This window comes from Mangifera indica, chromosome 7 (genome assembly GCF_011075055.1).
Source record: "Mangifera indica cultivar Alphonso chromosome 7, CATAS_Mindica_2.1, whole genome shotgun sequence".
In the NCBI taxonomy this organism is placed as follows: Eukaryota; Viridiplantae; Streptophyta; class Magnoliopsida; order Sapindales; family Anacardiaceae; genus Mangifera; species Mangifera indica.
The window spans coordinates 5,677,048-5,704,266 of NC_058143.1; the positions used below are offsets into that span (position 1 = coordinate 5,677,048).

The 27,219-nt window shown below is 35.1% G+C and overlaps 3 protein-coding genes across 3 annotated transcripts; 2 read left to right on the forward strand and 1 right to left on the reverse strand.

Annotated features, from left to right (window-relative positions):
* Positions 1-763: 763 nt before the first annotated feature.
* LOC123221412 (F-box/kelch-repeat protein At3g23880-like) lies at positions 764-2,077 on the forward strand. The gene has a single exon (XM_044644268.1). It carries the CDS (start codon positions 764-766, stop codon positions 2,075-2,077), a length of 1,314 nt encoding a protein of 437 aa, XP_044500203.1.
* A 20,917-nt stretch (positions 2,078-22,994) lies between these two features.
* LOC123221413 (F-box/kelch-repeat protein At3g23880-like) lies at positions 22,995-24,308 on the forward strand. Its single transcript, XM_044644269.1, has one exon. The coding sequence runs from the start codon at positions 22,995-22,997 to the stop codon at positions 24,306-24,308; it is 1,314 nt and encodes a 437-aa protein (XP_044500204.1).
* Positions 24,309-26,295: 1,987 nt separating this feature from the next.
* On the reverse strand, positions 26,296-26,646 carry LOC123221414 (protein PELPK1-like). The gene has a single exon (XM_044644270.1). It carries the CDS (start codon positions 26,644-26,646, stop codon positions 26,296-26,298), a length of 351 nt encoding a protein of 116 aa, XP_044500205.1.
* Between the last annotated feature and the right edge of the window lie 573 nt (positions 26,647-27,219).

Here is a 27,219-nt window from a genome sequence, read left to right on the forward strand (position 1 = left end):
TTTTTCTCAAACCCTCTGTAATTCTTGTTCTTAATTTAACTTCTCTACGATCTCCGTTCTTGTTCTTGAGTTTTAGTGGCGACACGCATCATTATGATTTTCTGCAAGTTGCTTCTCTTTGAGACATTTTAACAAAAATGTAATGTGAGGCGGAATTTCAACTTATGTTCGCGCATTTTACAACCAAGCTCAACATAAAGTGATTTTATCAGTAACTGATAACCTCTGAAGTTACCACTGTTAACGATTTTTGTACCTGAAACTGCGATTTTCGCCATCATTTTGAATCAACCCACCGAATTTTGTCCTCCCCGAAAATTTTTTTGTTAAAAGAAAGCTTCTAAATTCAAATTGAAGGAGTCCAATGAACCGAAAACGAAACTTTAGAGACAATCGGTGCTATTAGGAGCTAATTTCAAACCAACAAGAAAGGTATTTGAGGTAACCAGTTAATACCTCCATGAACAATTTGATGTAAAGGTGGTCTTTCGACTCTGAGGACAAGTTAGGGAAATGTTAGGCATGTACATACAACATTAAAGGAAGTCTTTCTAAGGATTCGACGATTTCCCATTCGGCCCAACGACTTTAATTTTCATATTAGGAAAAATAATCTGAAAGACTAGGAAAGTTGAGTTAGTCTTTTATTAGGATTCATTGGGAAATTGGGGCTATATAAACCCTGCAAAATTAAATATAGAGGCAGCTATTCAAATCTCTAGGAATAAAATTGCTAGATCTGAGTGATACATACTGTGTTTCTATGGAGGGTTTTACCGTTTACAGTACAGAAAGGGCAGCACCAGTGCCATTCTTTCCGGATGATATCATACAACAAATCCTTCTCAAACTACCCACAAAATCTCTCTTGCGATTCAAGTGTGTTTGCAAATCTTGGCGTGACTTAATCTCAACACACGAATTTGCCATAAAACATCTCACTGAAACATCTGAAAGGTTTCGCAGATTTGGAGTCTTCGAATCAGAAAAATTAAGGGAAGGTCGTATTTCTCTATACAGTCTTGCCGCTCAAACCTCATCGCGTGCTGAAGAAGCAGAAGAAGAAACAATTTGTCTTCCTTTAAGGGGAAAAGATTGTTATCTCGCTCCTGCAGCTAATGAATACATTATCAACAGATTCATCTATACAAGGGTGTTGGGGTCCTGTAATGGTATATTATTGATACGATTGGAAAATGTTGAGGAATCCAGTGGACACCCAAGGACATTCCTGCTATGGAATCCAACAATTAGGGAATTCAAGATGATTCCGCCATGCTATTTCAAAAGTTCTTTATGTTCTCTGGTTTCGGGGCTTGGTTACAATTCATCTATTGATAATTACAAAGTGGTAGTAGTATTTTCTGAAAGAAATAGTGATTTGGCTTATGGTTATGTTTATAATCTCAAGACAAATTCATGGAAACGACTTGAAAACTTTTACTTCCCTTACAAGAACACTAGGCAAGTCAACAATTTTGGAAATCTTTTCTTATCCGATGAAACCTGTTTAGGTTATCTACCTGAGGAAACAGGCTATTTACTTGAGGAAACAGGAACGACAATAGTGAATGGAGCTCCACATTGGGTAACATTGAGTTCAAGCAGAGGTGGGGTTAATAAAATCATTTACTTTGATTTAGAAGAGGAGAAGTTCAAGGAGTTTCTATCTCCTCCACCTTCTGCCGGCACTTTCAAGACTTATTTGAGTATTTATGAAGATTGCCTTTGTGAAACTCGACTTCGACGGGAAAAAGGTTTTTTTGAATATATGTTTGAGGTTTGGATTATGAAGGAGTATGGAGTGAAAGAATCATGGATTAAATTGTTGAACTTGCCATTCGATTTGAGGTTTTCTTTAATGAGTGACATAAGGCCATTGTTTGTTTCAAAGAATGGTGATGAAGTGGTCATGGTTACAGACTGGAGTGACATGATTTCATTCAACACTAGAACAGGAGAAGTGAAGAAAGTTTCAATGCGTGTTGATAGGGGTCATGTGGTAGGTTCTTATAAGGAGAGTCTTGTTTCACCAAATCAATTCAGTATGTCATGCTCAGAAGATGGTAAATACTAATATTTCTTACTCTATTATTATTATTATTGTGGGGTTTTATTGGTATGCAATAGCTAGACATGTAGAGTTCTATATTTTAGAGATGCCTCAAATGTTGGAACTCATGGGTTTGATCCAAGTTATTCTGGAAATAAATTTCTTATTATTGCTTTCAACTAGAGCACTAAAAACAATCTGGGTGTTTAAGCATATCTTGTTGGTTCTGAATTTCTTTCTGCGAGCATGGGGAAACCGGAGTTGCTAGATCTGTTTTTCAGCAGCAACTTCAGATGTCACCTGCAAAAGTTAGCCAAATTTTTACAAAGCCAATGTTGTTAGTTAACGGATGATTCATATAGAAACACAACACAAGACCAGTATCAATACCAATTATATGATCCGACAAACAGATTCTCAAGGTGCATCATGAGATTATTATGTTGAGAAATGTTCTGTAATCTTATCTAGAGAATCATAAAACTTAATTATCATCATGATTCTTCAAACTTGTAAATGTAAAGGACAGACTATGCAAACAGACATAAACTCCTCTATATAATGTCATAAGGTATTATCTCAGACAATCATATTAATTGCATTGTCAGGTACCAGATGGTCTAAAAACTTAAGAATTGTAGGTAAAGAATGCATTTGGATGAATTTCCTTTTTAAGAGAAATTTTAAAATGGCAAACAGTTTTGATCCAATAACCAATATGAACTGCAATAAAAGTTGCTCACCCGGACTTTGAAAGGGAAGCGAAGAGTTCATACTTCTACCCCAAAGAAAACGCTCACATCCATATGTTTATACTATGACAAAAGTTAAACACCATGATTGATATACTTTCATATCATGCCTTGTAGTTGCCAAAACACCTCCATTGTATCAAATTGAACAATAAAAAGATCCAGGTAAGGTCCTACTAAAATAGTTGGTTAAGAAGTTTGCTTGATGATACTGTGTTGCTTGAGATTTATATACCATAAGTTTCATGACAATTTGTAAACATAGGTAGGTGATAAAATTAGTTGCATTCAGTTTTTTCTTCAAATCTAATGAAGCTAAGTGAAGTATGCAGTTGTTGGATTTTTTTGATATATTGAAGATGTGCTTGGGTGCTTTGAAACAAAGCCAATATAAGTTTGTTTTTGTTGTTTAATATGCTGACAAACTTTCTTATCTATTTTGAGTTGTTTTAGTTTGCATTTGGTTGGAATGTAATCAATGTAGCTTGGAGTTGTTAGAGTAGGTAAGCTTTTGGTTACTTTTGGTTTGCTTTGTAAGAAATTATATGGTTTAGCTTAATTTGAACTGCTATGTACATGTTTTAAGTAAAATAGGAAGTACATATAAATGTTTTATTGATATAATGAAAAGCGGGATGATCATCACAACTATCAGAACTTTCTTCTCTCTTCTCTGCTTTTCCTGTTTTTTCTTTCCATTTCTCTATCTTTGCATATAATCTTCCCATTCAAAAATCTTACAAAATCTTCACACCAAACATATAAAAATGCAAATTTTTTATTTCAAAACTTACTCTATACAGTAATAGAAATATATAATGAATAGCATTTTTGAATAATTGCTGAATTGTATTGCACCTAATTCCCTTTTCACTGAAGTGATCAATAATTGCTGAAGTAGAGTGTATAAGGGCATCAGGCTCAGCATCTTCAAAGTCTTAATTGCAAGCTAATCGGATACTGCACATAACAAAATGAGGCAGATTTTGAATGCCAGGTTTAAAATCTGAAACTCCCAAAAAAGAATGCAATACTAAATCTGCTGTGAACTTGATGAAACTAGAAATAACAAGCAATAATACAAACAACAGAAAGCTTCAGATTTGCCAGTGACACAAAAAGAAGTCTTCCTGTACGCAAGACAACATACTGCGGGACAAGACATCACTGATACAAAAACAAGGCTTTCCCATATGACAAGCAACTGCAACATTACACCAATGATAGGGACCAGGGAGAATATATAAATAGATTAAACAGTTTAATTTGAAGGAGGTGGAGAGAAGAATGGCAATGGAATAGAGGGAATCGTAGTTGGAATTGAAGGTATGCTTGGCAATGGTGGGAGAGTGAGCTTTGGGACAGAAGGAATGGTGGGCAAAGCCGTAGGAAGTGGTGGCAAAGTGGGGTTTGGAAAAGATGGTTGTGCGGTCGTTGGCAGTGTAGACACCGAAGGCAAAGGCGGCAATGCGGACGGTTTAGGCAAATTTGGCAAAGTGGGTAACGGTGGCAATTGCAGTAGACGGCGAGATGCTAACCCAACATCCATGGAAGAAAATATTGTCAAAGCAACAAAGAAAGCTGAGATCAAACACTTGTTGCTCGAAGCCATTGTTAGATGTCGTGTGGGATTAATATTCTTAAATGGCTATTGCTATTGAGTTTTGAGTGGTGAAAACAACAAGTAATGTTGGGTTTTTATAGCTAGCAAATCCACAGGTTGCAGGCAGGGTGTCAATCAAGTTGATGAACTGGCCATCAATACATGTGTATGGTTGAGAAAATTTTGCATGGTTTTTCTGAGCTGATTGTTAGTTCACCGTCTCCTAGCTACATTACAGATTTATTTAATCAAGTCAAAATTCACACAGCTGGGTGGATTACTGTGTAAACCCTTAATTTGCTCCGTGCGTTTAGGAAGATTAACTTTTAGTATTACATCTCAAGTTTCAATGCAATAATTGAAATCATCTACTAATATCTTTGCGAGTTGTGAAATTGATCACCTACCTACCAAACCTCTTGTTCTTGGTGTTGTGTCCTCACAGGAAAACCATTGTAGTATGACATGATCTTGCTTTTACATTAAGTAATTGGACCGAATTGCAGGACTGGAACGTTATCAACAATTGGTAAAAGTACCTACTTATTAACCAAACTGGATAGTAGAATTTACACTGTTTATTAATTTCAACCGAATTTACACTGTTTACAAAAAGGACAATTCCATACACAGAGAATAGCTCTATTCTCATAATCTCCAACCTATAGAGAGATGAGGTGGTGCTGCTTCTATCACTTTTCGAACTAAAACTCAGAATTTCACCATCTAAACAAAACAGAAAGCTAAGTCAAATTGAGATACCAGAACATATGTATTTATATGACCAAACTTTTGACTTGGAAGAACTAATTTATTAAAAAGAAATAAAAAAGATTTCTGTTTAAAATCTTTTTTCTTTTTGTAGAAAATATTACATACAAATATACAGATGGTAATATTTGGATCAACTGTTGGACTACGGCAGTACAGTAACTACTTACATCTTTGCATAATAAACAAAGAATAATCTGTTATGGAAAATTGTATAAATTGAGAAGTGAGGCTTTCGCCTTCTCAAGAAGAAATCAGATTCCAAAATGTTTCCTATGTTTGAGTTTACATTTTACGTTTGAGATTTGAGTTTTGTACAAAGCTACATTGAGTAATCCGGATTGCTGAGATTCTTCTTTGAGTTTGATAACTTCTTTCATTGATTCCACTGTGGTTTCTGTGATAAATTGCAGGCCTAGAGATGTTTGAGGCATGTTTGCTTAAGACCTAATTTCTATTGTAAAGAGAGAAAGTGTGAAAAGGAGAAGATATATTAGCCTTACACTCCTCTTTACAATATATCTAGAGAGTATGTGAGAAAGTATATAGATAACCAATGCGGGATAAAAGTTTAAAAGTTTAACACTCTTCCTCAAGCTAGAGCATACACATATCAGTTATATCCAACTTGTTATGCATATTATGAAATATCTTAAGAGTTAAAATTTTAGTAAAAATATCAGTAATTTACTCAGAGAAAGATGTAAAAGAAGTACATAGCTTATTGATTATCACAATTTCCTGTAAAAGATTTGACATTCACTATTAATGAATTTTATTAAAATAATACTTATTTTTCTTTAATACTTCTTGTAATAAGGATAATTAAGTCAAAATAAGAATTTTTTTTTTTTTTTGTGATTACACATATATTATGTTATAACCTCCCCAAAGTAATAAAATTAGGTTTGTCCCAACAGTATGACCATAGAGTGGTTTTACCATATAAGGTAATCTAAGGTTAAAGAACATTTTTCCACTCAAGACTTGCCTTGTCAATTTCCAACCCATGAAGTTTGTACAAAGACGTTTTTCCATCCATCATCTAGTTCTTTTAATAAGATTTGTTAATTGGCATCGTATGGACACTTAAAAGATGAAAATACTATTTATTGACTTTGTAATGTTTACTGAAGCTGAGTAAAAACTTCAACCGTAAAACTTTATCAAATATATTTTCAACCCAATTTATATGAATTTTAGAATTAATAACTATAAAATTAAATTAAAAATTAAAAAACTTACTGACAACATTCGCTACTAGAGAACTAATCAAATGCAAACCGAATTAAATTCGAGATGGTGAAATTGGGATAGATCATAGTTGGTATAGTGCGATTTTAGTAGAATTTTGGTAGGTTGCCTTATAGCACAACAAATAAATCATCTAACAATAAATTTAAATACACTATTACCTGTATATAGATTAAAACCTTTTTTTACTTAGGTTTTGGATGGGGTTTATTTGCAATTATATCAAACTTTATTTGTGTTCAACATTATCTAAATTTTAGGAATTTGTATGAAAGATCAACGGCTAATATTCGAGTGATTAACATCTTCTCAGCCAAGATTTTTAAACTAGAAATATTTTTTTATCTCAAAACCTAACACTACTAGCCAAAAAGAGCTCTAAAACAAGTGCATAAATTTTAATTAGTATATTACCAATAATTGTTTCATTTTGTTATAATTTTAACATATTACCCCTAATTAAGTGTAATTAACATATTGAACATATAACTTCTTTAACAAATAAAAAAACAAAACTCCAGCTTTAGTACAATCACACACACAACATAACCCACTTTAAAACTTCTCCACAAAAGTTCCCTCAAATATCTTCTATCTTCATTATGCTCAACCAAGTTATGTTGTATAACAATCTTCGTTCTTGCTTAATGGAGCAACGGGGTGACTTATCATATATTTAAAAGTTGACAACTTTGACAACATGATCATCTAAATATTTAAAAGTTGACAACTTTGAGAACATGATCATCTAGAACTCCTTCTATGATGTCGTTAATACTAGATGGTATCCTTTAGATTTTACTACAAACACCACAACGATTGTAAAAGTTGAGCCCAAAAAAGGTGTTGAGCCTGAGTGGGAGCCAGTAACTCTAAATTACATTATTGAAAGTATTCATAAGAAGGAAAATAATATTAAGGGGGACATTACAAGGAATGAGGCAAAGGTTGTGAGGGAAGTTCATGATAGAGATACAAGTCTTGATTAAGAATGGCTCCAACTTTGAACGTATGAAACAACTTGAGGAAGTAGCTTTGGCTTATGATAGAGTCGTTTATAGGATCCATGGTTCAAGGGCATTGCTAAATTTTTTGCACCGGGGTGGTTCTAATGAGTCGAAGATAAGTTCTTAATTGCTGGTTTGCAGGTTCGTGGTGGCGATTGTGGCAAGGTTATGTGTGTCAACTGTATTGCTGGAGTTTCACGACTATTGGATTAGAGACTAGGTGGTGCAGCGAGTTGTGATTTTGGAAGTTGATGAGTTTCCCTTGTCTGGCACCACACCAATAGATCTAGAAGAAGTTGATTCAAAATCAAAGAGGTGGGTCACAATTAGACAAGGTGCGTTGTCAACCACAATAATGCTTGGGTTTGGTGAACCTAGTGGGAAAGGAAGAGATCAAGCCAGACACAAGGGTGACATAAAGGAGGAGTAGGGACGAGGGCTGTGATGATGATAATGATTTCATGAAGATGAGGACAGACTGACCATTGAAAATGGCTGGACTTTTGAGCTTGGATGGTGAGGCAAGGAATAAAAAAATGCAAAAAAGAAAGAAAGAAAGAAAATTAAAAAAAAAAAAAGAAATCTTTTTCATTTTCGGTATATTAAATTTGGGAAATGAATATGACAATTATACTCTTTTATAAGTCTAGTATGAAAAAGATTATGTTTTGGGTGGAATATTATGATCTATATACTCAAGAGGTAAAAAAGTATTTTTAGATAGAATATTAGATGGGAAGGTGTTAATCATTGCTAATATTTAAATAAGGTGTATATAATTTAATTTGGCGAGATGAATTTAATTTAATGTAAAGTTTAGAAAGAGATTCTGTTAGGAATGTGCAACAACCAATTAAGTCTTCTTGAAGGATTCAAAAATCTCCCATCTGGTCCAAGGACTATATTGTCATATTCTAGGAAAATCACATTGAGAGTGTTGTAATTAAAAAAGTTGGGTTAGTCTTCTATTATTATTCTACAATCAGGATTCAATAGGAATTTGAAATTCATGTTATGGGGTTATATAAAACTTGCAAAATTAATAAGGGCAGCTAATAAAATACAAAAAAAAAAAAGAGGACACCATTCTCTTCTTTCTTAGTCTTCTTTGAAGTAAATATTTTGTACTCTCGTTCCTTTTTCAGGATGAGTTCTCTTCCATGACTGCAAGAGAAGGTGATGGTTCTTCAGTGGATATGGGCTCTCAGCGTGCGAATACATATGGTGAAACTTCTTGTCAAACATTTCCAATTAGAAGTGCTTCATTTTGATGGTATAGAGCTTGTAGGGAGGCAATTCAACGCGTCACTGAAGCTGTGTGATCATCTCTACCTTTCATATGGATGGTTTGAACAAACTTCAATATCGGTGTTTGTCAGGAATGTATTAGCCTATAATTGTAGAGATGAAAACTCATTTTATACAAACTAATTGATTTATGTTAAAGTCTAATTCACTTCATTTATATACTACTCATTTTATTTAATTTTATTATATCTGAGATTCTTTTCTTTTTTTGTCTCTAACACCTTCTCTCACTGTTAGACCCATTATTTGGCTGAGTCTATTTTGGATGGGTGTATTATCACTTATATACAATAACACTTTAGGTCGTTAGGCTCACCGTCTGGCTTGAGCTCTGATACCATATCAGGAATATATTGGGTTTACAAGTTTAGAGATCAAAAACTATATTATACAAAACCAATTGACTTATTTAAGGTCCAATCCACCACATTTATATATAACAACCTAAAGTATTCATAGATATAAATGATAATGAACCTGTCCAAAAACAGATTCAGCCAAATGGTAAGCCTAATAGCTTATGGTGGTTGCACTTGAGAGAAGGGGTTGGAGACTAAAGTCTCATATTTAATAAATACAATATAAGTGAGCGATATATAAGTGTAAAAGTCAATTGGTTTTGTGTAATATGAGTTTCTATTTTCGCACTTATAAGCTTAATATATTTCCTACTTTGTAGGCTTTTCTTCAAGAGATCGCCATGGCCAAACCTCTCAATTCAGAGGACTTCAAATTGCAGCACAAATCTTCACTAGCAAGAACATATTGGGGAAGGGAGGTTCTTTAACCCAGTAGATTTTGCCTTCGACAAATTAATTTCTCACCGATTGAAGATCAATGTTTACACAGGTGATGGTTACAACAATGTAACTGATCCTATCACATGTTTAAATATATAACAAGATTTTGAATTAAAATCACAATCTAAAATTTACTATTTAATAATAAAATAAAATATTTAAATATAAATAAAAAATAATATAATTAACTACAATTATATAAAGATACAATTACATACATTTTGTAAAGATTTTAATTGTTGTTGATATTAACTTTCAACATTTCTATCATTTATCTCTACTAAATTCTATTAAAGTAACATTTCTTTAAAATATTTATTCAAGTCGTGTTGGGTACTTTTGTGTGTAATCTAACACTATCCGATTTAATTTTGAGTTATATTGGTTGACCCGAAATAAATTTCATACAAGAAAAACTTAAGTATATATAATTTTTTTTGTGTCGTGTCATGTTGGGTTAACATGTTGTGCTGAAAATTGTTAACTCTAGTAACAAATCATGTTATTTTTTGAAATTTGATAAAATTTGTTGTTTTATAACAAATTATATCGTTACATGTTTTATTTTGATATAACTTTGCTTGTTATATAGTTTGGGTTAATTTGAGTCATGTCAAGTTAATCCAAAAATATTTTGGTTCAGTTTAGGATTGAGAAATTTTGATACAATTCTATATCGGGTCAGATTAGATTTAAAACCCGAATTGACATGATACGAACATGATTCGATGATATGAACTACTAGGTCTACGTCTTTCCATCGCATATCAAAAACTGTTAAACTCAATTACAATGTTAACAGAAACAATAAAACTATGTACACAACTTTATGTATAAGAAATGATATGCAATCATGTGATTAGATATTAGTTTATCTTTAATTTTTAACTATCTAATTATATAATAATATACAAAATTGCATACAGAAATTGTAGGTATAGCATTCCTCAAACAGAAAACGTTTGGTCAACTTGGTCAACAGCTCAACTGTCATCAATTGGTGAACTTCTACATAACATCTCTCCTTAAGCCAAGGTCCATTACCTTCTGGTGCTCTTCTTCAACATCTTCACAAGATCGCAAATTAAACGCTGCTCATCCAAATGCTACAACATCACGACTACAATAATCTGCAGCTTTATCATCAATAATACACCATTGCATAACAGACTTCAACACATTTATAACTCCTCCACAAAACTACTCATGATCAAAATTTAACCGCAGCTCTACATCAGCAGAATTTCCCATCCCAAATACTACTACGACATTGCAACTACAATGATACTCTGCAGTTATACCATCAATAATACACCACTGCGTAACAGACTTCAACACACTACTGCATAACAAACTCTAATACAGAAGACTTAATGCTTCTCTATCTCAGATGAATTGTCCCTGAAAGTTTCAAGACTACAGAGATTCAGTACTATAAACCTCGAGGACAAGGTTGCATTATAAATAAAGGGAAATGTTAGGCATGCACAAGAACAAAGGCAGTCTTTTTCAAGGATTTGACCCCTTCCCATTTGGTAAGTATTATAATTGTTATATTAGGAAAATAATACCGGTGTAGTTATATTAATTTAAGTCACTATATATAGTTAAATAATTTACTATAACGTAATTAGGGAAGTTGGGTTAGTCTTTTCTTATTATAGTACCATCATGACTCAGGAAATTGGGATCCTTTCAGAATTAAATAAAGAAAATAATTATACTACTCCCATACAGAGTAGATTAAATTAGGAAATCCTAATTGTAGTTGATTATGATTAGTGAGAATTATATACGGGAGAGAATATGAAGGTCTTTACAATTTCCAGTCGACAAAAGATGGAAGCTCCAATGCCATTCTTTCCGCATGATATTATAGAGGAAATCCTTCTCAAACTACCCACAAAATCTCTCTTGCGATTCAAGTGTGTTTGCAAATCTTGGCGTGACTTAATCTCGACTCACAAGTTTGCCATAAATCATCTCACTGAAACATCTGGAAAGTTCCGTAGAGTTGGAGTCATAGAAAACACATCTCACTGAATTTTTCTATGCAGTCCTGCCGCTTAAGGTGCATTACGTGCAGGAGAAGCAAAGCAAGAAACAATTTTTCTTCCTTCAACGGGAGGAGACTGTTATCTCATTCCAGCAGCCAACAAATTCGACTTTACCAGGATATGGCCTTACTGTACCAACAGATTCATCGACGCCATTGTACCGGGGTCTTGTAATGGTGTGTTACTAATACAATTGGAAAATGCTGAGAGATCCAAAAGGATCTCCTGGACATTCCTACTATGGAATCCAACAATTAGGGAATTCAAGATGATTCCAGGATAGTATTTTAGAAGTTCTTTTAGGTCTTTGGTTTCGGGGCTTAATTACAATTCATCTATTGATAATTTCAATGTGGTAGTGGTTTTTTCTGAAAGAAAGAGTGATTCGGTATGTGGTTATATATATAATCTCAAGACAAATTCGTGGAAACAACTTGAAAATCTTAACGATGCAACCTTTTTAGATTATTTTCCTGATGAAACAGGAAAAACACTAGTGAATGGAGCTCCACATTGGGCAATGTTGAGCTTAAACAGTGGTGGGGTTAATAAAATAATTTATTTTGATTTAGTAGAGGAGAAGTTCAAGGAGTTTCTATCTCCTCCTCCTTCTACCGGCACTATCATGACTTCATTGAGTATTTATTGTTCAATTTAAAGCAGACTGAAAACATACCTTACTGAATTTTTAATATGCAGGATTTCAGCAATTTTCCATAAAACTGGGCAGCAAGGTTACAGCAAGCTTCAGAAAAACAGGGGAGCAAGTTTTTAGCTTAAAGATGAAAGAAAGAGAGCTGAAAGATAAATTTTCGGAAGTGTTTTTTTTCTTCATTAATTAAGGATACTTATACAAGAAGACAAGTACAAAGAAGCCATACCTATGACCATACTTTATATGCAAAAGTTCCTTAGTTTAAGGTAAGCCACACATATTACTTACTCCAACTAAAGTGACTTAATCAAATAACAAAATGCTTAACCAAAAACAGTAAATGAACTACAACTTCAATATTCTAGTTTGCTAACACTCCTCCTTAGAAATTGAAGTTGTTACACCAAGCAAGTGTCTCAATTTTTCAAATTGAGATTTAGCAAGAGGCTTGGTTAGAATATCAGCAACTTGATCAGTGGAGCTGCAGTGCTTTAAAGTTATTTCTCCTGACTTTTCAGCCTCCCAGATTGCATGAAATTTTACACTTATATGGTTGGTTCTTCCATGTTGAATGGGATTCTTAGCTATTGAGATGGCTGATTTATTGTCAACATATATAGTAACACTCTTGGAGAAATGGCAGTCCAAATCTGTGAGCAGTTTCTTCAACCAAATAGCTTGGTTTGCAGCATTAGCAGCAGCTATATACTCTGATTCAGTTGTGGATTGAGCAACAACCTCCTGTTTTCTTGAATTCTAGCAAAACATAGCTCCTCCAAAGCAGAAGCAATATCCAGAGGTGCTTTTATAGTCATCTTGGCATCCTGCCCAGTCACTATCTGAGAACCCTATCAGCTCATCCTTTTGTTGACAAGAGAACCACAAGCCATAGTCATAAGTGCCTTTGACATACCTTAAAATTCTTTTGGCAATTGACCAGTGGAAAATGCTTGGTTCTTGCATAAATCTGGAAAGTAAAGAGGTGGCAAACATTAAATCAGGTCTGCTAGAGCACAAGTAAAGCAAACATCCCACTAATCTTCTATATTGAGTGGCATCTACTTTTTCAGCTCCATCATTTTTCATAGGCTTTATATTGACAGCAAGTGGAGTGGAAGCTGACTTGCAATTTGTCATATGGAACCTGCTCAGTAAGTCTTTGGCAAATCTTTCTTGCGAAATGAAAATTCCATCAGGAAGTTGGAGAATTTCCAAGCCAAGAAAGTACTTCATCAGGCCAAGATCAGACATCTCAAACTCCTTTTCCATGCTGAGTTTAAATTCCAGCAATTGAGCAACATCTCCTCCTGTCACCAATAAGTCATCAACATACAAGGATACAATGAGTTTAACTTCATCATTTTGTCTCTTAATGTACAAGGTAGGTTCACTTTGATTGCATACAAATCCTAGGCTTAGTAAGTGACCATGTATTCTACTATACCAAGCCTTAGGGGCTTGCTTAAGCCCATAAAGAGCCTTGTGTAACCTATAAACACATTCTTCTTTTCCTGGAATTACAAAGCCTTCAGGTTGATGAACATAAATTTCCTCATCCAGAATTCCATTCAAGAAGGCTGATTTGACATCAAAATGATGTATCTTCCAGCCAGCTTTAGCGGATAAGGCTATTAAAAGCCTAATTGTGTCATACCTTGCTACAGGAGCAAAGGTTTCTGAGAAATCAGTCCTAGGTTGCTGCATATACCTTTTAACCACCAATCTGGCCTTGAGTTTGTTGACTGAACCATCAGGTTTCAGTTTTGTTCTGAAAATCCATTTAACTCCAATTGGTTTGTGGCCTGCAGGTTTTTTCACTAAGCTCCAGGTTCCATTTTTTGTGATCATATTCAATTCCTCCTTCATGGCATTTAACCATTCATTATTTGAGGATGCTTCTTCAAAGTTCTCTGGTTCTTTCAGAGCTAAATTACACCTCCTATAAATGTCATCAAGTGACCTTATTCTTGAAGCAGGAACTATCTCATCATTGTTACTTTCATGCAACAAACTTTCAGCCTTGGAAACTGATTCTGAATAAGTTATGGGCTGAGAATGGTCATCTAAATTATTTTCCCAGCTCCAAGACTTTGCTTCATCAAATTTAACATTTCTACTAACCATAACACTTGAAGTTTGAGGAAGGAATATTCTGTACCTTTTTGAGACTGAACTATAGCCAATAAAAATTCCAATGTCAGCCTTGGAATCCAACTTTGATCTTTTCTCTTGTGGAATAAGGACATAGCAGATACAACCAAAGGTTTTTAGATGATCCACTGATGCTTTTCTTCCATGCTATTTTTCAAAAGGAGTAGCATTATCTAATGCTTTGGAAGGCAGCATATTCAGTAGGTATATGGCTGTATTGGCAGCTTCTGCCCAAAAACTACAACTTCAATATTCTAGTTTGCTAACATTTATGAAGGATGCCTTTGTGAAAATCGACTTTGAAAGGAAGAAAATTATACTGAATATATATTAGAGATTTGGATGATGAAGGAATATGGGGAGAAAGAATCATGGATTAAGTTGATGAATTTGTCAGTGGCTCCAACGTTATGGGATCTCAGTGACATGATGCCTTTGGTTGCCTCAAAGAATGGTGATGAAGTGGTTATTGTTACATGTTGTAATGACATGATTTCATTCAACCCTAGAACATGAGAAGTGAAGGATACTTTGTTCTATCAAGAAAAAATGAAGGACTTTCTCAAGTGAGATATATGAGATAGTCCCGAGGTTATGTAACTCTAAATTGTACCAATACTTTAATAATAGCATGAACGACTTCTCAAGTGAACCTTTCAATTTCTATAATGTTTAGTTTTTGACTAATCATGCTTTCATCTTTGAAATATCGATATGATACCTTTATGTCATATCTACCTAATTTTCTTGAGTATATATACATGACCCACCATAATAAACCTCATAATAAGTAGTTTTTCTCATGATATGACATTTTTGGATTTCTAAAACAATTGTGGTCATTATCCAAACAATAAAACTAGAAATACTCAAAATTATCTATCTTTGTCGCTTGTGTCTACCATTGGAATTTTTCATGCAAACATTTGATTTCCCATTTAGTTTTGGTTGATATCATCCCTTTGTACTGGAACTTAATCTCTAAAGCTAGTCTTCTGAACATATCTTGCTACACATCCCGATCAGGGAATGTATCATTAACTTTAAAACCCCTCTCACCTCTTCCAAAGCCATCAGTGATATCTAGAGTTGGAAGTATGGAAAAGGTGGTAGCCAATTCATTGAGTTAGAAACTATCATATGTACATTAACGAAGTATCACTTTCTATAGCACAAATCAAACGGCCCAAAGCTCTTCCTTATGAAGATCAACAGTTTTATGAGTCAATCCAAAGGCAAGGACACTAGTGTGATGGACGCCCAATTACTAGAACCTATAAAAGAAAGGGTAAAATAGGATTTGTACCTCCAACAACTCATATTGCAACAATTGGAAATTCAAAAGCTGAACTATATCTAGATAACTCAAGCACAAGCACTGGTTCAAATTCAAATGTGATGGCTCAGCAGGATAACTCAAGGGATCATGATCAAGCATATCTTCAACAGGGAAACTTTGCTTTAAAAGGACGACAAAGCTGTGAAGAAAAGGCATCAGGGAAATACACAGGGAATTGGGAAGGGAAATATGGGGCTTAGGCCTAGGGACTTTGGGAAGCTGTTTAGTGCAACTTCAGGGTATTGGTTTACATTTGGTCATTCAATAATCAGTGATTCTGAACATTTACTCCATTCAATAAAAGCAGCCTTGATTCAACTCTTTCATACATTCAATTACATTATCCATTATCCATACAATTACATTATTCAACATCCATACATGGTTACACCGCAATTCACAATTACATCATACAGCATCAAACTCATTTCCAGGCAAAGGACAACTGAAGCAGACTTGAGCAGTAGAGAATCCCAGCAGTGCACAGTTCCAGCACTCCAGGTACGTATCAGAGTGCCTCCACTATCAAGAACATTCCACTCATGAAAAAATAGTAGGGTATTTCCGTATAAAAGTAGGCAACTTAAGATCTTGAGGTAAATTAAGTTGGCCATGGTGCCTAGAGAGGTGATAAATAGGGACAAAGTGATGTGAAACAGAGGAAATTACAAAAAGAAGGATGCAGGCTATTCTAAGATCCCTCTCACCAGCCACAACAACATCCAATGACTTATCCTTCACCCATTTCAGATTCACATTCACCAGACCAAATTTTTTCTGGTAATTAAATTCTTTCTGGCATTCACACAAAAATCTACACGATGCAGTTCTACCAGAAAAACCTTTGAACTATCTCATTGTTCACTAGCAAGATTATAGCAGGATCAACAATTAACCCAGTCCAAGTCCATGATTGAGTGTTCTCTAGCAGCAACATTTTAAGCAACAATAAGCAACTATACAGTTAATAGAATCCCCTGTCCTAAACGCAAAACAGAATGCAATAGAATTAGTTATCTCCAGCTTAGGAATCATTATTATACTGTCTTATGAATTAAAAGTCAAGTAAAATGTAAAAACAAAGAACACCAATAGAAATTTTTCTTGCCCACTCAAACATTGATTTTATCATAAAATTTATATTATTTATTTTGAACATGCCCCCTTTCATATCTGATTACAAGAACTCTAGAAGCAAACCTAACTCAGGAGTCAACAAATCAAATGGAGAAACACCGAAAAAAAAAAACAAAAGAAATAAAATTGAAAAGAATAAAGAACTCATAGACCCGTCTAAGGATTATGTGTAGCAAACTGAACAAAATGAGTCAGAAGTGCAGAGGCAGGCGTTTGGAAGGAACGTTATGTGCAGAAGTCGTTTGAATAAAGCATGGACACTAGAATTAGTGGGATTCCATTACAATGTCGTTCCATTTTAATTCAATTGTAATAAACATTAGTGATACGTTGTCGTTTTATTTGGATTGGAAATATGTTGTTCAATTCTATTTTATGTACGCTGTCGTTTCATTGTATAAGTTGGTTTTAAAAGGGTGAAATAATATTGGCATGAGCAAGCCTTTGCAAATGTTTCATGAATCTTCTTTCTCAAACCCTCTGTAATTCTTGTTCTTAATTCAACTTCTCTATGATCTTCATTCTTGTTCTTGAGTTTTAGTGGTGACACGCATCATTGGTATCAGAGCACGTTCTTGGCTATGACAGATGGTAGTCGGTTTCAAGAACTAAGGAAGGAAGTAGTGCAGATGATCTCATAATTGGTGTTGGAGTTGGAGTAGTGTCAACAAGATCGTCTCCAAGAATCACAAGATAAGATGCAACAGTCTATAAAGGATTTGAAGAAATTGATATTAGTCTTCAATAGGCAGTAGTAGTATCTTAAGCAACCATGAGGCGAGATGAAGGAACCTCCAAATTGGTTCAAGAGCCTTGACACCAGTGGGAAAGGCAGACACATATAGATTTTTTTCTATTTTAGTGACAAGTATTTTGATCATTGGATTGTGAAGACAGAGTACTACTTTGAAATTGATAATACGCCTAATGAAGATCGTATTAAAATTGCAGTGCTACACTTGGAAGGTCATGCAATTCAGTGTTACCAAGGTTTTATTAAATTAAGAAACTTAGCTTTAGTGGATTGGGAGGAGTATGCAGTTGCCATACGAGCGGGATTTGGATGCTATGGTTATGACAATCTACCGTCTGAGTAGGTAAGCTCTCTACAACAATACATGGATGATTTTGATGAGTTGTACCCTAGGACAAGAATTAGGGAAGATCAAACATTAAGTTTTTTCCTATCAGGGCTAGTGGATTCCCTATAGATGCCTATAAGGATGTTTAAGTCAGAACCTTTGAATGAAACCTATTCTTTTGCTAAATTGCAGGAAATTACAATAGCCTTCATTCAAGACCAACTTAGGCTAGTAACTAAGACCTTCATATACCTCCTACAACGAGATTAGTGAGTAGTAATTATATTGGAAGTAGTTTGCAGCCCAAGCCTAGTAATTATGATGGTCTATTACCAACCCTTTTTGTTCCTACGTTACTACAGACCATGCCTTTGAAGTTAACTACAAGTAGGATTTTCGATGAGAAGAGAGCTAAGGGAATATGTTTTTGGTGTGATGAGAAGAGTATCCCAGGGCATAAATATAAGAAGAAGCAGACGTTTGTTATTTAGCTTCATGTTGAAATAAAAGGTAATGAAAAGGGGAGATAGTTAGTGGAGAAAGGGAACAACCTCATTCTAGTGAAGAGCATTGGTTATTGCAACTATCTCTTCAAGCTTTGCATGGTAATTTGGGAGCAAAAACCATGAGACTAAGTGCCTCGCATAGGGAAAGGGCATTATACATCTTAATTGACTCAAGAAGCACACATAACTTCTTAAGTGAAGGTACTTTCAGAGGTTAGGATTGGCTGTCAAGGAGGTTCCTAAGCTGTATGTAACATTGACTAATGGTCAAGTGTTAAGGTGTAAGGCATGTGTGAAGGGCTATAGGTGAAGCTACAAGGACACGTCTTATTGGTAGATGCTTATACTTTATCTCTTGAAAGTTTTGACTTGATTTTAGGCACACAATGGTTGGTGGGGCTAGGAGATATAGTTTAGAATTTTGAATATTTGACCATGAAGTTCTTTGTAGGAAGCCAATATTACTTATTGCAAGGTGAGAAAGATAAAATGAGAGAGAAAGGGGGGGGAGGGGGTAAGTATAATTGGTGGAAATAAGCTTTGTTGCCTACTTTGTAAACAACCTCAATTAGCTTCTATGCAATTAGTTTGGACTACTAGAGAAGAGACTAGAATACAACTTTATGATAGGAAAGTTAAGGGAGTCCTTACAACCAATGAATGGCCTAAACTTGAACAATTGTTGGACAACTATAAAGGGGTATTCAAGGAACCAAAAGGGTTGCCACTAGCAAGGTTTCATGACCACTAAATTATGCTTAAAGAAGGAGCACAACCTATTAATATGAAACCATATAGATAAGAAGGTCTTCAAAAAGATATGATTAAGTAAATGGTGGCTGAAATGCTAGAATCAGGGGTAATAAGGAATAACAATAACCCTTACTCCAAGCCAATGGTTTTAGTAAAGAAAAAAATGGCACATTGAGGATGTGCATTGATTATAAGACATTGAATTAGGTCATAATTAAAGATAAGTATCTTATTCTTTTAATTGAGGAGCTTCTTGATGAGTTAGGGGAAACTTCTATCTTTTTGAAGATTGTTTACATTTTGGATATTGAGAAATTCGCATACATCCTTTATCCGTAGAGAAGATTACTTTTAAAACACATGAAAGACATTATGAATTTCTAGTAATGCCATTTGGCCTTACTAATGCGCCTTCCACTTTCCACATGGTTATGAATTGCATTTTCAAACCCCACTTAAGGAAGTTTGTGCTTGCTTTCTTTGATGATATTCTCATATACAATAAGGACAAAGAAGAGCGTTTAAGGCATTTGGAAAAGGTGCTGCAATTGTTGGAGAAACATTTACTATTTGCCAAGATAAGTAAGTACACCTTTGGAGCCTTACATGTAAAGCATTTAGGCTACATCATCAACCAGAAATGAGTCACTACAAACCCAAAAAAGGTTCTGGCCATTAAAGATTGGTCCCCACCAAAAAATCAGAAGTAATTGTGTGGCTTTTTAGGGCTATCAAGTTACTACAGAAGATTCATCAAGGGATATGACCCTATAGTTCAGCCTTTTACTGAGTTGTTAAAGAAGAAGGCTTTCATATGGATTGCAACCACTTAAGAATCCTTTGAACAACTCAAGCAATGTTTATGCACAACACCAGTATTGGCTCTACTTGATTTGAGCCAAAAATTTCAAATCAAAACTAATGCTTCCAGTAAGAGTATTGGTGTTGTTTTGCTATGCAAGGGCCATCCTATAGCCTATATAAGCAAGATTCTATTTCTACACAATAAGATGTTGTCAGTATATGAGAGGGAAATGTTGGCTATTTTGTTTATTGTAAGGAAATGGAAGCACTATTTACGGAACAAGTATTTTGTTATTAAAATTAATCATCACTCACTCAAACATCTCTTGGAACAAAAACTGACCACCCTTTATAGTAGGCATGGATTGCTAAGCTTCTGCAGCTTGATTATGATATCACTTATAAGAAAGGGAAGAAGAATGTTATAGTTAATGCTTTGTCTTAGGTTCCCAGTGGAGAATTTAACTAGTTGACACTATGATCATACCTAGAGAACTAATCTATAAGATTCAGGAAGGTTGGCAATAGGATTCTTATCTAAAGGCTATCATTGCTACTAAGGAGAAAGATTCAACAGTTTATAACAAGTATGACTAGATTAATGGGTAGTTGAAGAGGAATGGGAAATTAGTAGTCGTTGCTGAACCTCAATTGCAAAAATAGTTGTTGTCTTTGTTCCATGGTTCCAGGTTAGGTGGTCATTCAAGTGTCACTACTATAATGAAGAAGTTAGCAACCTTGTTATATTGGAAAGGGATATAAAAATTGGTCATGAATAACGTAAGGGGTTGTCCTGTATATCAACAATATAAGTCTAAAAATGTGGCTTCTCCAAGACTTTAACAACCTCTTCTAATTCCTGTTGGCGTGTTCACGGGCCTGACTATGGATTTTGTAGAGGGTTTCCCAAAATCTCAAGGCAAATCCATCATCTTTGTCGTCGTTGATAGACTCACAAAGTATAGCCATTTCATGCCTTTCAATCATTCATTCACGGTTTAGGTAGTCGCTCAAATGTTTCTTGATCATGTTTATAAATTGCATGGCAACCCATAGACTATAATTAGTGATCGGGGAATAGTTTTCCTTAGTAGATTCTGGCAGGAGCTCTTTAAGTTGCAAGGTGTTGATTTGCGATTTTTGATAGCTTACCATCCTCATACGGATGGCCAATCTTAGGTAGTTAATCGCTATTTGGAGGGATATTTACATTGCATGGGAAGAGAGTTGTCCATATGTGGCTGCATTGGTTATCTCTTACTGAGTTTTGGTATAATGCCAACTATCACTCTAGTATTGCGATGTCGCCATTTGAAGCTCTTTACGACTACCCTCCTTTAATTTACATTCCTTATTTTGCTAAGGATTTAGATGCATCTGCAGTTGATGTTATGTAAAGACCATCATTCAGATACTCAAGTGCAATCTTTTGAAGGCTCAACATCAGATGAAGTTATTGGCTAACGGTAAGCATTCAGAGAGGAAGTTCAGTGTTGGGGACTTGGTTTATGTCAAGTTGCAACCCTATAGGCAACTGACTATGCACCAAGGTAATGCCAAGTTTTAGCCTAAATACTTTAGACCCTTCCCTATTATCGAGCAGATTGGTGCAGTAGTTTATAGATTGTAGTTACCACCTTAGGCTATGATTCACAATGTTTTTCAGGTTTCTTTGTTACGTCTTGCATATGCTCAGGTTTATGCCTTTCCTACTTTGCCTCCAGACTACACCCCTCACAGATGGCCTCAAGCCATTCTTAATAGGAAGTCGGTGCGCCGTGGCAAGGGTCCAGCCATGAAGTTACTTATTCATTAGCGGGGTGAGTCACCAACCTTAGCCACACGAGAGTTTGCAGACACAATTCGTCAGCAATTTCCTTTGTTCTCCCTTGAGGAAAAGAAAGTTAAGGAAGGGGAATTGTTACAAACTGAACAAATGAGTCAGAAGTGCAGGGGCATGGTGTCTAAAAGGAACATTATATGCAGTTGTCGTTTGAATAAAGCACGGGTGATAGAATTAGTGGGATTCCATTACAACGTTGTTCCATTTTAATTCAATTGTAATAAACAGTAGTGATATGCTGTCGCTTTATTTGGATTCGAAATTCCATTTTATGTACGTTGTCATTTCATTATAGAAGTTGGTTTTAAAAGGGTGAAATAATATCGGCGGGACCAGGCCTTTGCAAATGTTTCATGAATTTTTTTTCTCAAACCCTCTGTAATTCTTGTTCTTAATTTAACTTCTCTACGATCTCTGTTCTTGTTCTTGAGTTTTAGTGGCGACACGCATCATTATGATTTTCTGCAAGTTGCTTCTCTTTGAGACATTTTAACAAAAATGTGATGTGAGGCGGAATTTCAACTAATGTTCGCGCATTTTACAACCAAGCTCTGCATAAAGTGATTTTATCAGTAACTGATAACCTCTGAAGTTACCATTGTTACGATTTTTGTACCTGAAACTGCGATTTTCCCAATCATTTTGAATCAACCCACCGAATTTTGTCCTCCCCGAAAATTTTTCTGTTAAAAGAAAGCTTCTAAATTCAAATTGAAGGAGTCCAATGAACCGAAAACGAAACTTTAGAGACAATCGGTGCTATTAGGAGCTAATTTAAAACCAACAAGAAAGGTATTTGAGGTAACCAGTTAATACCTCCATGAGCAATTTGATGTAAAGGTGGTCTTTGAACTCTGAGGACAAGTTAGGGAAATGTTAGGCATGTACATACAACATTAAAGTCTTTCCAAGGATTCGACGATTTCCCATTCGGCCCAACGACTTTAATTTTCATATTAGGAAAAATAATCTTAAAGACTAGGAAAGTTGGGTTAGTCTTTTATTAGGATTCATTGGGAAATTGGGGCTATATAAACCCTGCAAAATTAAATATAGAGGCAGCTAATCAAATTTCTAGGAATAAAATTGCTAGATCTGAGTGATACATACTGTGTTTCTATGGAGGGTTTTACCGTTTACAGTACAGAAAGGGCAGCGCCAGTGCCATTCTTTCCGGATAATATCATACAGCAAATCCTTCTCAAACTACCCACAAAATCTCTCTTGCGATTCAAGTGTGTTTGCAAATCTTGGCGTGATTTAATCTCAACACACGAATTTGCCATAAAACATCTCACTGAAACATCTGAAAGGTTTCGCAGATTTGGAGTCTTCGAATCAGAAAAATTAAGGGAAGGTCGTATTTCTCTATACAGTCTTGCCGCTCAAACCTCATCGCGTGCTGAAGAAGCAGAAGAAGAAACAATTTGTCTTCCTTTATGGGGAAAAGATTGTTATCTCGCTCCTGCAGCTAATGAATGCATTATCAACAGATTCATCTATACAAGGGTATTGGGGTCCTGTAATGGTATATTATTGATACGATTGGAAAATGTTGAGGAATCCAGTGGACACCCAAGGACATTCCTGCTATGGAATCCAACAATTAGGGAATTTAAGATGATTCCACCATGCTATTTTAAAAGTTCTTTATGTTCTCTGGTTTCAGGGCTTGGTTACAATTCATCTATTGATAATTACAAAGTGGTAGTAGTTTTTTCTGAAAGAAACAGTGATTTGGCATGTGGTTATGTTTATAATCTCAAGACAAATTCATGGAAACGACTTAAAAATTTTTACTTCCCTTACAAGAACTCTAGGCAAGTTAACAATTTTGGAAATCTTTTCTTATCCGATGAAACCTGTTTAGGCTATCTACCTGAGGAAACAGGCTATTTACTTGAGGAAACAGGAACGACAATAGTGAATGGAGCTCCACATTGGGTAACATTGAGTTCAAGCAGAGGTGGGGTTAATAAAATCATTTACTTTGATTTAGAAGAGGAGAAGTTCAAGGAGTTTCTATCTCCTCCTGCTTCTGCCGGCACTTTCAAGACTTATTTGAGTATTTATGAAGATTGCCTTTGTGAAACTCGACTTCGACGGGAAAAAGGTTTTATTGAATATATGTTTGAGGTTTGGATTATGAAGGAATATGAAGTGAAAGAATCATGGATTAAATTGTTGAACTTGCCATTTGATTTGAGGTTTTCTTTAATGAGTGACATAAGGCCATTGTTTGTTTCAAAGAATGGTGATGAAGTGGTCATGGTTACAGATTGGAGTGACATGATTTCATTCAACACTAGAACAGGAGAAGTGAAGAAAGTTTCAATGCGTGTTGATAGGGGTCATGTGGTAGGTTCTTATGAGGAGAGTCTTGTTTCACTAAAGCAATTCAGTATGTCATGCTCAGAAGATGGTAAATACTAATATTTCTTACTCTATTATTATTATTATTGTGGGGTTTTATTGGTATGCAATAGCTAGACATGTAGAGTTCTATATTTTAGAGATGCCTCAAATGTTGGAACTCATGGGTTTGATCCAAGTTATTCTGGAAATAAATTTCTTATTATTGCTTTCAACTAGAGCACTAAAAACAATCTGGGTGTTTAAGCATATCTTGTTGGTTCTGAATTTCTTTCTGCGAGCACGGGGAAACCGGAGTTGCTAGATCTGTTTTTCAGCAGCAACTTCAGATGTCACCTGCAAAAGTTAGCCAAATTTTTACAAAGCCAATGTTGTTAGTTAACGGATGATTCATATAGAAACACAACACAAGACCAGTATCAATACCAATTATATGATCCGACAAACAGATTCTCAAGGTGCATCATGAGATTATTATGTTGAGAAATGTTCTGTAATCTTATCTAGAGAATCATAAAACTTAATTATCATCATGATTCTTCAAACTTGTAAATGTAAAGGACAGACTATGCAAACAGACATAAACTCCTCTATATAATGTCATAAGGTATTATCTCAGACAATCATATTAATTGCATTGACAGGTACCAGATGGTCTAAAAACTTAAGAATTGTAGGTAAAGAATGCATTTGGATGAATTTCCTTTTTAAGAGAAATTTTAAATTGGCAAACAGTTTTGATCCAATAACCAATATGAACTGCAATAAAAGTTGCTTATCCGGACTTTGAAAGGGAAGCGAAGAGTTCATACTTCTACCCCAAAGAAAACGCTCACATCCACATGTTTATACTATGACAAAAGTTAAACACCATGATTGATATACTTTCATATCATGCCTTGTAGCTGCCAAAACACCTCCATTGTATCAAATTGAACAATAAAAAGATCCAGGTAAGGTCCTACTAAAATAGTTGGTTAAGAAGTTTGCTTGATGATACTGTGTTGCTTGAGATTTATATACCATAAGTTTCATGACAATTTGTAAACATAGGTAGGTGATAAAATTAGTTGCATTCAGTTTTTTCTTCGAATCTAATGAAGCTAAGTGAAGTATGCAGTTGTTGGATTTTTTTCATATGTTGAAGATGTGCTTGGGTGCTTTGAAACAAAGCGAATATAAGTTTGTTTTTGTTGTTTAATATGCTGACAAACTTCCTTATCCATTTTGAGTTGTTTTAGTTTGTATTTGGTTGGAATGTAACCAGTGTAGCTTGGAGTTGTTAGTAGGTAAGCTTTTGGTTACTTTTGGTTTGTTTTGTAAGAAATTATATGGTTTAACTTAATTTGAACTGCTATGTATATGTTTTAAGTAAAATAGGATGTACATATAAATGTTTTATTGATGCAATGAAAAGCAGGATGATCATCACAACTATCAGAACTTTCTTCTCTCTTCTCTGCTTTTCCTGTTTTTTCTTTCCATTTCTCTATCTTTTCATATAATCTTCCCACTCAAAAAACCAACAAAATCTTCACACCAAACATATACAAATGCAAATTTTTTATTTCAAAACTTACTCTATATAGTAATAGAAATGTATAATGAATAGCATTTTTGAATAATTGCTGAATTGTATTGCACCTAATTCCCTTTTCACTGAAGTGATCAATAATTGCTGAAGTAGAGTGTATAAGGGCATCAGGCTCAGCATCTTCAAAGTCTTAATTGCAAGCTAATCGGATGCTGCACATAACAAAATGAGGCAGATTTTGAATGCCAGGTTCAAAATCTGAAACTCCCAAAAAAGAATGCAATACTAAATCTGCTGTGAACTTGATGAAACTAGAAATAACAAGCAATAATACAAACAACAGAAAGCTTCAGATTTGCCAGTGACACAAAAAGAAGTCTTCCTGTATGCAAGACAACATACTGCGGGACAAGACATCACTGATACAAAAACAAGGCTTTCCCATATGACAAGCAACTGCAACATCACACCAATGATAGGGACCAGGGAGAATATATAAATAAATTAAACAGTTTAATTTGAAGGAGGTGGAGAGAAGAATGGCAATGGAATAGAGGGAATCGTAGTTGGAATTGAAGGTATGCTTGGCAATGGTGGGAGAGTGAGCTTTGGGACAGAAGGAATGGTGGGCAAAGCCGTAGGAAGTGGTGGCAAAGTGGGGTTTGGAAAAGATGGTTGTGCGGTCGTTGGCAGTGTAGGCACCGAAGGCAAAGGCGGCAATGCGGACGGTTTAGGCAAATTTGGCAAAGTGGGTAACGGTGGCAATTGCAGTAGACGGCGAGATGCTAACCCAACATCCATGGAAGAAAATATTGTCAAAGCAACAAAGAAAGCTGAGATCAAACACTTGTTGCTCGAAGCCATTGTTAGATGTCGTGTGGGATTAATATTCTTAAATGGCTATTGCTATTGAGTTTTGAGTGGTGAAAACAAGTAGTAATGTTGGGTTTTTATAGCTAGCAAATCCACAGGTTGCAGGTAGGGTGTCAATCAAGTTGATTAACTGGCCGTCAATACATGTGTATGGTTGAGAAAATTTTGCATGGTTTTTTCTGAGCTGATTGTTAGTTCACCGTCTCCTAGCTACATTACAGATTTATTTAATCAAGTCAAAATTCACACAGGTGGGTGGATTACTGTGTAAACCCTTAATTTGCTCCGTGAGTTTAGGAAGATTAACTTTGGTATTACATCTCAAGTTTCAATGCAATAATTGAAATCATCTACTAATATCTATGCGAGTTGTGAAATTGATCAACCTACCTTCCAAACCTCTTGTTCTTGGTGTTATGTGTCCTTACAGGAAAACCATTGTAGTATGACATGATCTTGCTTTTACATTAAGTAATTGGACCGAATTGCAGGACTGGAACGTTATCAACAATTGACAGAAGTACCTACTTATTAACCAACTGGATAGTAGAATTTACACTGTTT